The sequence below is a fragment of the Lampris incognitus genome, chromosome 2 (genome assembly GCF_029633865.1).
Source record: "Lampris incognitus isolate fLamInc1 chromosome 2, fLamInc1.hap2, whole genome shotgun sequence".
NCBI classification, from domain to species: domain Eukaryota; kingdom Metazoa; phylum Chordata; class Actinopteri; order Lampriformes; family Lampridae; genus Lampris; species Lampris incognitus.
The window spans coordinates 45,060,896-45,076,251 of NC_079212.1; the positions used below are offsets into that span (position 1 = coordinate 45,060,896).

Below are 15,356 nucleotides of genomic sequence, written 5' to 3' on the forward strand. Positions count from 1 at the left end.
GCGCAACACATCTGTCGACCACATAGCGAACCCCCACATTATTTTTGATGTACTGAAGCAACACTTTAGTGACCTCACATACTCGAGCATGCCCCTGGCGGACTTTTACAGTACGCTGCCCAAGCCAGGTGAGGACGCTATGAAGTATTGGATTAGGCTTAATAAAACAGTGGAGGTGGCTGACGAATGCTTGAAGTGGCAGGGCCGTAGTATTGAAGAGCCAAGCCACGAGGTAAGCATGATGTTTATCAAACACTGTCCAGATCAGTCTCTTGCCAATGTTTTTAAGTTCAAGTCCGCAGGGAAATGGTCTGCTAGCGAGATCCAGGAGAGGCTTGATGAGCACATGCTGGAGAGGAAGTCCCGTGTTGCTGCAGGTGGACAACGTGAAGCAGGCGCGGTAGAGCGTAGGTTCCATTCACAGGTTCATGTTCCTGTAGTCGACATGGCTCCCGACTTGAACACGACCGTGCCAGTGGTGCCATCTCCCGTCCCAGCTCATGCGTCATCTCCTATACCATTTTGTGCAGGGTCTCCTACACCGTCTCCCGCACCGTCTCCCGCACCTGTCTCTGGCGGTGATGACTATATGAGGAGTTTGGTGAGCTTGCTAGACCGTTTGGTCACAATGCAGACTCAGGTTCCAGTTAGCGCTGCAGTCCGGACACCGACGCTGACTCAACCGCCAGCTAACGCCGCAGGGCGGGTGCCAGACGCACCACAGAGGTTGTGCAGGGTTTGTAAGTCTCCGGATCACTCCACATTTTCCCACTGCAGCCGGGAGAACCGATGTATAAACTGTTTGTCTCCTGGTCATTGGAAGAGGGACTGTCCTCACCCTCAGCCGCCCAACCAGCTCCGTTCTCAGCCTGGTGGAAGAGCTGGTCATCAGTCTCGTCCGTTAAACTACTAAACCCACACCTAGAGAGGGATGGTGTGGGTAATGTAGATGTATCCCTCACTGATGTCTCCGACCTGGCTCACTTGTATGAAGACAAGTGTGCCAAAGCACCTCAGGGTTCGCGTATGGTCATTCAGGCGACACAGAGGATTCAGGCTTTCAGTGACTTGTTCTATGCTCCTGTTCTTGTCAACCAGAGTGTGCAGCTTAATGGCATGTTGGATACTGGCTCTATGTCATGCAGTATCAGTGAAAATGCAGTAGAGAAGCTCCGCTCTGGGGGTGTTTTACCTGAGAAGCAGCAGCCTGAAGAGAACATTGTCTTGATTGGCTGCGGTGGTCTGGAGACTAGGCCTGATGGTTTTTATGACCTCAACATGCAGCTTTATGGTATTTCCTTTGTCATACCCACTCTGGTCGTGCCCGGTCAGCATGATGATCTGATAGTCGGCACAAACGTCATTAAACATGTGGCCCATGTACTCAAGAGTGGTACTGAGTACTGGGACATCGCGTCCAGACAGGAACATCCGTCTAGTCCTGACGTTGAACAGTTCTTGTCCATGTTCACGAATGTAGAGCGCTGGAGGGGTGGTGCAGTTCCTGAGAAGATAGGTACTGTTAAGCTCACCCAGGCCGTGACACTCTCACCGAGGCACGAGCACTTAGTCTGGGGCAGACTTCCTGCTAAGGTGCCTATGTCAGCTGGAAGCATTGTTGTTGTGGAGCCGACAGACTCCAAGGCCATGCCACGCAGTGTCCTCGTAGGTCGACTTGTCACACCGCTCTGGGGTGATAGGTGGGTACCCATGACTGTTGTCAATCCATCTGACAAAGCCATCACACTGAAAAGGAACTGCAAGTTGGCTGATGTGTTTCCATGCTTGGCGATTGAGGACTTTAATGTTTTCCAGGGACTGCAATCAGTTGCAGGGAGGCATGAGTCCAATGCCACAGAGAGTGCCTGTCCCCCTGTCCAGCCGGCTAGGAGTTTGTCAGAGCTCGGACTCAGTGACATTGACCTCAGCTCCTGTCAGGTTAGTGAGGCATGCAAGTCCCAGCTCACTCAGCTGCTCACCGAGTACCATGACATCTTCTCCAGGGACTCTCTGGACTGTGGCGAGGTCACAGGATACACACATCGCATCCATCTGGTGGATGAGCGCCCCTTTCGCTTGCCCTACAGGAGGGTTCCCCCAGCCCACTATCAGAAGTTGAGACAGGTTCTCACTGATATGGAGGAGAAAGGGATTATCCGGAAGTCCTCGAGCGCATACGCTTCACCGCTGGTTATGGTATGGAAGAAGGATGGCGGGCTTCGGATATGCACTGATTTCAGATGGCTGAATGCTCGGACCTTGAAAGACGCTCATCCCTTGCCACACCAGTCGGACTGTCTTGCCGCGCTGGGTGGTAACTGCCTCTTTAGTACGATGGACCTCACCTCTGGCTTCTTCAACATCCCAATGCATGAAGATGACAAGAAGTACACTGCTTTCACGACTCCCCTTGGGTTGCATGAATACAATCCCAAGCCACAGGGCCTTTGTAATAGCCCTGCAGCCTTCATGAGAATGATGATTGGGATCTTTGGGGATCTGAACTTCACGAAGCTTTTGTGCTATCTTGATGATCTTCTTGTCTTCGCGCCGTCAGAGGTTGAGGCTCTGTCGAGGCTCCGCACTGTATTTCAGAGGTTGAGGGAGAACAACTTGAAACTGGCTCCGAAGAAGTGTCATCTGCTGCAGAAGCGGGTGCGGTTTTTGGGCCACGTGGTTGATGGCGGAGGTGTGTCTGTCGATCCCTCCAAAGTAGAGGTCATCTCCAACATGACAGTGCAGGATCTCATGGAAGGTGATGGGTGCACGCCTTCTGTTCGTAGGATCAAATCTTTCCTTGGTATGGTATTTTACTACCAGCATTTCCTCCCGAACTGCTCCTCCGTGGCTAAGCCCCTGTTCGCCCTTACAGCTGGACAAAAGAGGAGGGGGAGGTCAGCTAAGGATAAGCCCCATGGCAGCTTCCGTAAGCTTACCTCCGCAGACTGGACGGTGGAATGTGGGGAAGCATTTGATCTGTTGAAGACGATGTTACTGGAGTGTGTGGTGCTTGCCCATCCAGACTTTGAGGAGCCTTTCATTTTGTCGGTCGATGCGTCTTTGGAAGGACTCGGCGCGGTGCTGTCTCAAGTGCCCCGAGGAGAGTCCAAGGCCAGACCTGTTGGTTTTGCAAGCAAGCCCCTCAGTGCCTCACAGCGGAAGTATCCAGCTCATAGACTGGAGTTCATGGCGCTGAAGTGGAGTGTTTGTGAAAAGTTCAGCCACTGGCTGAAGGGTCAAAGCTTCACCGTTTGGACAGATAATAATCCGCTGACTTATCTCCTAACGAAGCCGAAGCTTGACGCGTGTGAGATCCGCTGGGTGTCTAAGTTGGCGTCTTACACTTTCGATCTCAAACACCTGCCAGGGAAGAAAAACGTGGTGGCGGATGCCTTGAGTCGCGACCCTTTTTCCAAGCCCGTCAGTCAGAGGCTACTTAGGGAGCCCTACCCGGCCCTTGTTCAGGAAGCCGACGGGGTTGAGGGGGACTCTGTGCAGGATGTTTTCAGACTCAGTTGCCAGTCCCAAACAGTGAGTAGTGCGCGATCTGGGTTTGCTTGTGATGCAGCTGAGGTCAGGGCTTTTTGTCAAGCCAAATGTGACTGGCCTGATGCATCAGTATTCACAGCACTCAGTTTGGTCCAGCACGTTCAGCATCTGTCGGGTGGTCAGGATACACTGCCAATGTTATCCACCGAGGAGCTCAGGTTGAGTCAGGAGCAGGACCCCTGCATCTCCAAGGTGTTGCCCTTTGTCGCTGTTCGGAAGCGGCCATCGAGACGTGAGAGGCATGGTGCTGACCAGAAGGTCCTCAGGCTGCTGAAACAGTGGGAGAAGTTGGAAGTCAATGATGGTGTCTTGTACAGGGTGACAAAGGACCCAGTGTCCAAGCAGAGGAGGTCTCAGTATGTTTTACCTCTGAGTCTGAAAGACAAGGCACTGTCTGGTATCCACGATCACGCTGGTCATCAGGGCCAGGACCGTACTCTCTCTCTTGCAAGGCAGCGTTTTTATTGGCCTGACATGGAGAGGGATATCAGAGCATATGTCAGATGCTGTCGGAGATGTGTGTTTGGGAAGACCCCAGAGCCAGCTGCTTGCGCGCCCCTGGAGAGCATTAAAACCTCCGCACCGATGCAGCTTGTGTGTATGGATTTCTGGTCCGCTGAGGACAGTAAGCAGCGGTCGGTCGATGTCCTAGTGGTTACTGACCACTTCACTAAGCTTGCTCACGCGTTCCCCTGCGCCAATCAGACAGCGAAGCAGGTCGCCAAGAAACTCTGGGATCATGTATTCTGTGTTTACGGGTTTCCGGAGAGAATACATTCTGACCAGGGCACAAACTTTGAGAGCAACCTGATTGCAGAGCTTCTCAGGTTGGCGGGTGTAGCGAAGTCCCACACGACGGCCTACCATCCTATGGGTAATGGCGGAACAGAGCGGTTTAATCGCACGATGGGGAATATGCTCCGTTCCCTTCCGCTTCAGCAGAAGCAACAGTGGCCTCAGCAGATCCATTCTCTCACGCTCGCGTACAATGCCACTGTTCACGAGACCACGGGTTACGCGCCTTTCTTCCTGATGTATGGGCGTGTCCCAAGACTGCCGGTGGATGTTATGTTCAGGCAGGTTTTGCATGACCCTCACGTTGTTGATTATGACTCTTATGCTCAGTCTCTGCTTTCCTGTCTAAGGAGTGCAATGGAGATCGCTCAGAAGCACTCCACGGCTGAGCAGCAGCATCAGGCGCGACAGTACAACAGACATGCCAAGGGCACTGTCCTGTCTGTCGGGGATCGTGTTTTGGTTGCGAACCAGAGTGAGCGAGGGAAGAGAAAGTTGGCTGACAAATGGGAGAACGGAGTGTACACGGTTGTCGGTGTCAACCCCAATATCCACGTCTACAAGATTCAGGATGCAGAGGGGCACACCAGGGTGGTGCACAGGAACCGTTTGTTGGAGGTCAACTTCTTGCCCCTTCCTGAGTTAGATCAGGGTGAGGAGTCCAGTACAACCAGTCAGTTGTTTGACTGCGCAGAGTCCGATGAGGAGGACAGTGCAGATGTCCTGACGGTCTCAGGGGATGCAGTGGGGCTAGCAGTCTCATCACTTGGAGACTCGCCTAGATCTGAGTGGGCAGAAGCAGGAGAGTTCATTCCGTCTAGTCTGGTAGTCAGTCCTGTGGGGGCCACTGCTCAGTCTCCACCCAACACACATGCACCACACATAGAGGCATCACACTCACTCGATGTAGGTGTTATATCTCACACTGATTCGCACACAGAAGCACCACACTCACTCGATACAGATGTTGCAGCTCGCACTGTCTCACGCACACAAGTAGAGAGCGATGGTCGGGTTAGGACACGCACAGGGAGGCTGGTGAGGTCAGTGAACAGGTTAATAGAATCTATGGCTCAGATGCCATTTCTACGGAGTGTGAGGGTTTGAACTTTGATTGAGGTTGGAGTCATTCAAACTAGTTTAATGTGAGTTATTAGGTGTCTATCAGACAGGGTTGTTTTGGGCCAAGTGCATGGTGTGGCGTATCAGGCGTCACATTGATCTAGGGGAATACTGAGACTTGATCAACCTCATTATTTTCTGAACCTCGTAACCGAGGTAGCTCCTAAGTTGACTGGAGGACTAGGTCCTTCTTTTCACTTGTGCCAGTAGTCAGTGATGGGCTTTTCCTTTCCTCTTTCTCTTTTTATCCTGCTGTCAGGATGTTGGTGAATTTCAGGAGGGGTGAATGTAACCAGGTTAAAATTAATGTTTTTATTTTATTTTGTTTGAGTATGAAATATCCCCAAATCCTGTCTGTGTGCTGTTATTTGTGTTTACTACATTTTATTTTATGTCATTATTTACTTTTATATATGTTTTACAACGACCGTCATATACGTGTACTGTCGCTTTAAGAGAGAGGTCTTGTGGGTACACGGAAGAGGGAACGCGGGAGAGGCCATTTTGTTTTGTGGGAGGAGTCTCAAGCAGCAATCGAGCCGAGCCACACGTGTTTCTTACCGTAGGACAGTTTTTTTTGCTGGTTGAGGAGAACGTAACTTTGAGTATCCCTGTAAGAAGATACTGCAAGCTGTGGGATAAAATACTTGTTTATCCTTTCTTACATCGGAGTCCCGTGGACGGTTTCTCCTTCTAACGCACACGAGTGAAGTCCGGGTAGTGGTTGAACTTCGACCCCCACGTCCGTAAGAAACACCGCTCCCGCTGGAGGACTGGACGTTTGTCGAAGAGTTTGAAACCAAAATAAATGGCAAGGTGGGCCAAATAGAGTCCTGTGTGTCCCCCCCTCCTTCTTTGATCATGATGATGATGATGAGAAACTGAGGGCCCCCACAACACCTGGGACCCCACCGAAAATAGAACACAACGCAGAGCTACTGATGAGAGTGACGGGCGTGCAGCAGGCTGACCAGCATAGAACAGCATAGGGCTGCCCCCGTTACACTACAGCTCACAGGAGTTGAGCATCTGTTCATGCATGGGACTTTGAGCATGTCACCAGCATCCCACTGTAGCCACAGAGTAACGGGCTGGCTGAGAAGACTGTCCAGAAAGTCAAATCATGGACAAAGCACATATACATAGGACAGACCCTTGCCTCAGCTTATTGGAATAGAAAAACACTGGTGAATGCCCTGAAGTGGTCAGCACAACTTTTGATGAGTAGGCCTCTACACTCAGTCCTCCCATTCACTGAAAAGCAACTGCAACCAGAACTTGCCTGTCACAACACAGTCCATGACAGGAGGGAACTGTAACAAAAATGGTAAAAACAATACTACGACAGAAATGCCAGAACACGGGGGCATCCGGGTAGCATGGCAGTCTATTCCATTGCCTACCAACATGGGGATCACCAGTTCAAATCCCTGTGTTACCTCCGGCTTGGTTGGGCGACCCGGCAGACACAATTGGCCGTGTCTGCGGGTGGGAAGCCAGATGTGGGTATGTGTCCTGGTTGTTGCACTAGCACCTCCTCTGGTCGGTCTGGGCGCCTGTTTGGGGTGGAGGGGGAACTGGGGGGAATATTGTGATCCTCCCACGTGCTATGTCCCCCTGGCGAAACTCCTCACTGTCAGGTGAAAAGAAGCAGCTAGCGACTCCCAAGTGGTAGTCTGCAGCCCTCCCCGGATTGGCAGAGGGGGTGGAGCAGCGACCGGGATGGCTTGGAAGAGTGGGGTAATTGGACGGGTACAATTGGGAAGGAAAAGGGTGAATAATCAACAACAACAAAAAAGAAGAAATAAATGCGAGAACACTGCTTGCACCTACCAGTGGAGGCCACAGTCCGCTTCCAGCACCCAACTGGGACGTGGAAACCCGCAATAGTTGTCGAATCAGCAGGTACCCAGAGATCATGCAACATCCTCACGGATGAAGGCCACACAAACTTGTGAAGATGATACACGTCAGGAAGTTCCAACAAATGGCCATAAGATGGAGCCTGCAGACGCTGAGCCCAAGTCTCTACAGCAGAACACTGCAGATAAAATAGGCCCCAAAGAGCCATCACACTGTGCTAACATGAGATCAGGCTGCATAGTAAACCAGGAAATATATTAGACCGGTGAGATTTGGAATAGACCCTAAAAAAAATTAAAAAAAAGTTGATGTAACACTGACAGTACACTGTGAAATCTTGTTCAAACTGTGAAATGTTCCTTCTGTTTCAACATGACCAACAAATGCTTTAGTTGAGTTCTATCAAGTTGATGCTGCAGATGTGATACAGTATGCTGCAAGGTTACACTGAAGATCTGTAGCTTGACATTGACAAAGCAGCCCTTATATTTCCCTCAGTGATGCAGCGCTCATGCACATTTGGTAGATATAGGTGCCTTGCAAACTGAATAATTTGAAAATGTGTGAGATCTATATTGTTTGTAATTCGAGTAGGCAGCCATGCCCATGTTTTGTTTTCAAAAGAAGGGGGGTCTGAGGATATTTTGGTTTCGCCCAATTTCCTGCTTTTGATGATGTAGCCGCGGTGCGAAACAGGGTGAAAATAAAGATGGGCGTGCGAAGTGGAACCGTTGTGAACATTGTTTATTTAGACAAAATAGTGACACAATAGAGCAGCAACACACGTTTCTTTTGTGTGTCTCTTGTCTGCACTGGTCCCATCAGCTATGTGCTGAGGGTGCAGAGTACTGTACCATCACAACTGTGACAATGAATAAAAAAGAGAATTCGATAGTGTAACCTACAAAAAGACTCACTGGCCGATCGCCAGGGGGTCAGCCCCCTTACATTGAGTGGTTAGCGATGTCACCTTGTGGTGCAGTACACCCTGGATCAAATCCCACTGTGGGCGCGAAAATAGCTCGGTTACATTGGTGGCAGCGGTGGGATCCGGAAGTGTGCCGACTCTCAGACGTCTCTTCGGAGCGCGGGAATAACGAAGCGCGAGGACACGCTTTCAGGAGAGGGTGACTAACCTACAAAAAGACTCACTGGCCGATCGCCAGGGGGTCAGCCTCTTTGGTCAAGCGGTTAGCGATGCTGCCTCGTGGTGCAGTACAACCCCGGATCGAATCCCGCAGCAGGGCGAGAAAATAGCTCAGTTGAATTAGTGATACAACCAAATGAAATGCCCCATGTTCTGAAAGTTAAATAACTTATATTAAGCTAAAGGACATAATTTTGTAGCAACCTTTGTTTTGGGTGCTTGTTAGAGAAGTTATAGTTGGGCTGTTTTCTGCAGAGTTCATGTTTGTGTGTGTGTGTGTGTGTATGTGTGGTGGGGGGGGGGGGTTAAAATCAGCTGGTAACACTACCAGGCTAGACAATCACGGGGCTACCCCTCTGTGGTTGGTGGTCTGGTAGGTGGGAGCTAAGAAGAGAGAGGGAGAGCAGGGGTTGTGTTGTGGGGTTAGGCTGTGTACGGAGGAGTCGAATTTAATTGCGAGAAAAATAAAGTGAACTTTACATTTGGAAGGTAATGAAGTCTGTTATTTACCGAGGGCCATTACAATATGTTTCCAATTACATATTAACAAGGACATTGTCAGAATTTGTTTTTTTTTCTTGGAATTTCCCCCCTTCTTCTCCCCAATTGTATCCGTCCAATCACCCCACTCTTCCCAGCCGTCCCGGTCGCTGCTCCACCCCGTCTGCTGATCCGGGGAGGGCTGCAGACTACCACATGCCTCCTCCCATACATGTGGAGTTGCCAGCCGCTTCTTTTCACCTGACAGTGAGGAGTTTCACCAGGGGGGACGTAGCATGTGGGAGGATCACGCTATTCCCCCCCTGTCCCGCCCTGGGCAGACACCTCGACTAACCAGCAGGCGCTAGTGCAGTGATCAGGACACACCCCCACATCCGGCTTCCCACCTGTAGACACGGCCAATTGTGTCTGTAGGGACACCCAACCAGGCCGGAGGTAACACAGGGATTCGAACCAGCGATCCCAGTGTTGGTAGGCAACGGAATAGACCGCTACACTACCCAGACGCCCCGTCAGAATTTTTCAAATAAAAACAAGAACAATATAAACAATTCAAGTTTATGCCATTGCATAACTTGACCCACCCTTGTGTTACCTGCGTCCTGATTCCAGGGTCAACAGTCACAAAGCACAACTTCCGTTCAAAGTCAAAATATACTGAAGTTGTTCCACAGTGTTACAAAGTAGCACCTGGTCTCGATAGAATACACAGGTGAACTGTTGATCACGTTGAATTTCTTTTTCTGTCTGTGACGTTGTCGTTTAAAATGACGTTTATCTGTAAAGTGTTACTTTTGCCCCCCCCCCCCGAAAACTGCTATGACATTTTCTTATTTTTCCGCTCACCCTCGCCTTGTAAATCTGTGCGGGCTGCTTTAATTGAGGCTACGTCTTATCAAAAGCATGAAGTATTTTTCCAACCTAACTAAGAGATTGCTATGGCAACAGGCACATTAATAGCGCAAGTGTAAAAAAGAGAAAAATAAGCAAAGGACAAGGACAATGTGATTCCACCTAAAGACACTGGGCTGACCTCTAAAAGCACTTGATGAGCATTCACTGCAATGGCGTACATATAAGCCCTTAAAATTCATGGCCGTATGGGAAAAAAAACAAGCTCCCGCTGAGCACTTCTAATAATGTGTGTAGGGGCAAATCAGTCTCATAAATTTATTAATAATTAATTTTGGTTGTCTAATATTTATAATTGAACCTGAATTGCTGCACCAATTAGAGTATTTTACTTGGTGGAGGATGGCTGCAGTTAAATACTGTCACACAACAGGCAGGACACCTTCGTACGTCAGTAAAAACAATTTATTAGAGCAATCAATCAAAAGAGGAAATCGACCGCTGCTAATCAACGCTAATTATAAACTAATACTAATCACGTATACGTTCAATAACAAGCAGCAATGTAACAGTCAGGGCAAAGGGGTGATGTGAGGTAGGGAAGCTATGTGAATAGTGTGTGTGTGTGTGTGTGTGTGTGTGTGTGTGTGTGTGTGTGTGTGTGTGTGTGTGTGTGTGTGTGTGTGTGTGTGTGTGTGTGTGTGTGTGGTGAAAGGAAGGGTGCACGTGGCGAGGAAATGGGGCTGAAAGACCGATGGGAGGTTAGGGGAAGGGGGGGGGCAGCGTGTGCGCAATCTACCTGAAAATAATTTTGCAAACAAGTAGACAAAAATCAAAGTAGTAAATGAACAACAGACAGGTGAACAGTCTGCTTAGCAAACTCTTTGTTCAGTGTGCACAACTGAATAGCAAAATGAATTCAAACAATAAGAATGTAGCGAATCGGGGAGGCAGCCGGGAACCGCCGCAGCCGGGACACGACCCCGGATGGCGACTGCGCTAACCAGTCGACCAAAGGGTCCAACCCGTTAGCCAAGGGCCAGCGATCCGTCTAGTCATTTTAATCCCAGCGCTTCGAGGCGGCTGAGACGCGGATTTGCGGGGAAACAAATTGAAACTAAACATTGGGAGGGTGCTCCTCATAAGTTGTCCTCGGTGAATGTGTCTGCTCAGCAGTCGTCTTTGTTGCCAGCAAAGCAAGAGAGAGAGAGAGAAAATAAACACACACTTATGTTGTTAAGCAGAAGACTGAGTGACAGGGGTAGATGAAAAATCCCCCTCTGCGAGACTCGGCGGTGGAAATTGGGGCCGGTATTGTGCTGCACAGCTGGGTGCATGCAGACGTGAGGAAAGCAACGATAGATGGCAGCCTTGCCTTCAGAGATTCGTTGTGACACACGCACACACACACACACACACACACACACACACACACACACACACACACACACACACACACACACACACACACACACACACACACACACACACACACACGGTCATGTTGAGAAACTCACTAATGCTTGGTAAGTCGTGTTTCTTTTAAGGCCGCATTTCTTTATGTATTGTACACCTTTAACCTCCTGACTTCAGAGGTCAGAGCGGAAAGTTGGAATAAGTCGGCAGGGTGAGGGAGAGGTGGATAGACGGTGGAAGGAGAATGGAGCAGGGTGAGGGAGCGGTGGAAGGAGAATGGAGCAGGGTGAGGGAGTGGTGGATAGAAGGTGGAAGGAGAATGGAGCAGGGTGAGGGAGCGGTGGATAGATGGTGGAAGGAGAATGGAGCATGGTGAGGGAGCGGTGGATAGATGGTGGAAGGAGAATGGAGCAGGATGAGGGAGCCGTGGAAGGAGAATGGAGCAGGGTGAGGGAGCGGTGGATAGAAGGTGGAAGGAGAATGGAGCAGGGTGAGGGAGCGGTGGATAGACGGAGGAAGGAGAATGGAGCATGGTGAGGGGGCAGTGGATAGAAGGTGGAAGGAGAATGGAGCAGGGTGAGGGAGCGGTGGATAGATGGTGGAAGGAGAATGGCGCAGGGTGAGGGAGCGGTGGATAGATGGTGGAAGGAGAATGGAGCAGGGTGGGGGAGCGGTGGAAGGAGAATGGAGCAGGGTGAGGGAGCGGTGGATAGACGGTGGAAGGAGAATGGAGCAGGGTGAGGGAGCGGTGGATAGATGGTGGAAGGAGAATGGAGCAGGGTGAGGGAGCGGTGGATAGATGGTGGAAGGAGAATGGAGCAGGGTGAGGGAGCAGTGGAAGGAGAAAGGAGCAGGGTGAGGGAGCGGTGGATAGACGGTGGAAGGAGAATGGAGCAGGGTGAGGGAGCGGTGGATAGAAGGTGAAAGGAGAATGGAGCAGGGTGAGGGAGCGGTGGATAGACATAGGAAGGAGAATGGAGCATGGTGAGGGGGCAGTGGATAGAAGGTGGAAGGAGAATGGAGCAGGGTGAGGGAGCGGTGGATAGATGGTGGAAGGAGAATGGCGCAGGGTGAGGGAGCGGTGGATAGATGGTGGAAGGAGAATGGAGCAGGGTGAGGGAGCGGTGGAAGGAGAATGGAGCAGGGTGAGGGAGCGGTGGATAGACGGTGGAAGGAGAATGGAGCAGGGCGAGGGAGCGGTGGATAGATGGTGGAAGGAGAATGGAGCAGGGTGAGGGAGCGGTGGATAGATGGTGGAAGGAGAATGGAGCAGGGTGAGGGAGCAGTGGAAGGAGAAAGGAGCAGGGTGAGGGAGCGGTGGATAGACGGTGGAAGGAGAATGGAGCAGGGTGAGGGAGCGGTGGAAGGAGAATGAAGCAGGGTGAGGGAGCGGTGGATAGACGGTGGAAGGAGAATGGAGCAGGGTGAGGGAGAGGTGGATAGACGGTGGAAGGAGAATGGAGCAGGGTGAGGGAGCGATGGAAGGAGAATGGAGCAGGGTGAGGGAGCGGTGGATAGACGGTGGAAGGAGAATGGAGCAGGGTGAGGGAGCGGTGGATAGACGGAGGAAGGAGAATGGAGCAGAGTGAGCGAGCGGTAGATAGAAGGTGGAAGGAGAATGGAGCAGGGTGAGGGAGCGGTGGATAGAAGGTGGAAGGAGAATGGAGCAGGGTGAGGGAGAGGTGGATAGACGGTGGAAGGAGAATAGAGCAGGGTGAGGGAGCGGTTAATAGAAGGTGGAAGGAGAATGGAGCAGGGTGAGGGAGAGGTGGATAGATGGTGGAAGGAGAATGGAGCAGGGTGAGGGAGAGGTGGATAGACGTGTAAGGAGAATGGAGCAGGGTGAGGGAGCGGTGGATAGACGGTGGAAGGAGAATGGAGCAGGGTGAGGGAGCGGTCGATAGACATGAGGAAGGAGAATGGAGCAGGGTGAGGGAGAGGTGGATAGACGGTGGAAGGAGAATGGAGCAGGGTGAGGGAGCGGTGGATAGACGGTGGAAGGAGAATGGAGCAGGGTGAGGGAGCGGTGGATAGACATGAGGAAGGAGAATGGAGCAGGGTGAGGGAGAGGTGGATAGACGGTGGAAGGAGAATAGAGCAGGGTGAGGGAGAGGTGGATAGACTGAAAGAGAATGGAGCAGGGTGAGGGAGCTGTGGATAGACGGTGGAAGGAGAATGGTTGGAGGGGAAGCAAGGACTTTGATTTGGGTAGGGGAAAAGGTTGACATACCTTAAAAACCGGGATAAAAGGCTCCCGACACACAAAAAAAGCAAACCTTGAAGCGTTACACACACAGTCACATTTCAATACACAATAACCAGGAATACAACCTTCACCTCCGGGTGCAATTTTCATAAGAAACGGTCTCCTCCAGGAGGCGTCAGCTCAGTTATATTCATCTTTTTAGAGGTTACTCACTTAAGTGCGCTTGTTTACTTATCAGCATCACTTCGCTCACCCTGCTAACTGTCATATGTGATGAAGATGAGGGCTTGTCTTGCCTTCCTCCTGCCTTGCCTCTGGCTGACCAGTAGACAGTGAAATGTTGTCCAAGGCTGCCAATGGCCAGAGGGTGTGGAGGGGGAGGGGGAGGAGGTGGAGACGAGAGCCGCGGGCGATGCAGCGAGACGCAGGAAAGGTAGAGAGCTCTGGGATGACGGGAGGCAGCGGGGAAACAGACCGGTCAGAGGCAAGGGGGGGGGGGGGCAAAATGGAGGAAAGCGGAAAGGGAAAAGTAACTCGCGGAGAGGAGAGGGGGGGGGGGCTGCGCCGGGAGGAGACGAGAGCGGGGAGGACAGACGAGGGGAAAGGGAGCAGGGAGGAGAGCGTTGCAGACGCCAGCGCCGAGGCAGCGCTCCATTAATCTGCGTCTGTCATGCTCCGCATATGAAACACCAAGTGATGACCACTGTGATTCATTAATGCTGGCTGCAGCCCAGCCACCGGCCACCATACGTGTGTGCGTGTGCGTGTGTGTGTGTGTGTGTGTGTGTGTGTGTGTGTAAACACATGTGCGGGTTTGTTTGAGACAAAGAGAGTGCCCATCCGGTGCAGAGGGCTCCTTTTAACAGCAGATTTGCTCTGACATGATTCATGATGACCTGCCTCGGAGGCGAGCAAAGCTAGTGAGGGGCCGGGGTGATTATATACAGCCACAAACATACACACACACATGGGTGCACGTCCGCGCGCGCGCACACACACACACACACACACACACACACACACACACACACACCACAACAGAAGCTTAGAATTCTCTGACTGTATGAAATTAGATTATATTTTACGTAAAAAGGCCTTTGTACAGAAGTTCCCACACTGCTCATGGGCGGGTTACATCTGCACAAAGATATTTACTCACAAATTTGTGAATCTGTCATTTTAGCAAACAAACACACACACACACACACACACACACACACATATATATATATATATATATATATATATATATATATATATGTGTGTGTGTGTGTGTGTGTATGTAGTGGTTAGCATTAGCATGGTTGCCTCGCAGCAAGAAGGTCCTGGGTTCGAGCCCCGGGGTAGTCCAGCCTTGGGGGTCGTCCTCTGTGTGGAGTTTGCATGATCTCCTCGTGTCTGCGTGGGTTTCCTCAGTGTATTTCAGATGCGCAGGGGAAAAAGAAAGTGGAGGAGTAACTACACTGACGTTCTGCCCATGTGCAGAGTAGGACCACCCCGGGGGGGGGGGGGGGGGTTCAAGTCAATTTTATTTAATATATTTGTATATATCTTCCCATTATCACAAATTACAAATTTGCCTCAGGAGGCTTTACAGCAACCAACATCCTGTCCTTAAACCTTCGCTTCGGATAAGGAACCACTCCCTAAATAAAACCTTTAATGGAGAAAAAATGGGAGGAAAGCTCGGGGAGAGCAACGGAGGAGGGATCTCTCTCCCGAGACAGACGGACGTGCAATGGATGTTGTGTTTACACAATTTACACAATACAACATTGGAAGAGGATAACAGAGTTATAATGGAATTATGAAATACGTGAAGAATATGATGAGGAGGATGCCAAGCAGCGTCCAGACGCCACCAGAACAGCCCAGGACCCGAGCCACGCGACCATCGTCACCATC

The 15,356-nt window shown here is 50.9% G+C and overlaps 1 protein-coding gene across 1 annotated transcript; it reads right to left on the reverse strand.

The window, feature by feature from the left end:
- Nucleotides 1–11,425: 11,425 nt before the first annotated feature.
- LOC130130098 (uncharacterized) lies at nucleotides 11,426–13,153 on the reverse strand. The gene has a single exon (XM_056299832.1). The coding sequence runs from the start codon at nucleotides 13,151–13,153 to the stop codon at nucleotides 11,426–11,428; it is 1,728 nt and encodes a 575-aa protein (XP_056155807.1).
- Nucleotides 13,154–15,356: the final 2,203 nt, after the last annotated feature.

Bases quoted from the DNA above. Each gene is read 5' to 3' on its own strand.
- LOC130130098 (XM_056299832.1), bottom strand. From the start codon at position 13,153: ATGTCTATCGACCGCTCCCTCACCCTGCTCCATTCTCCTTCCACCGTC.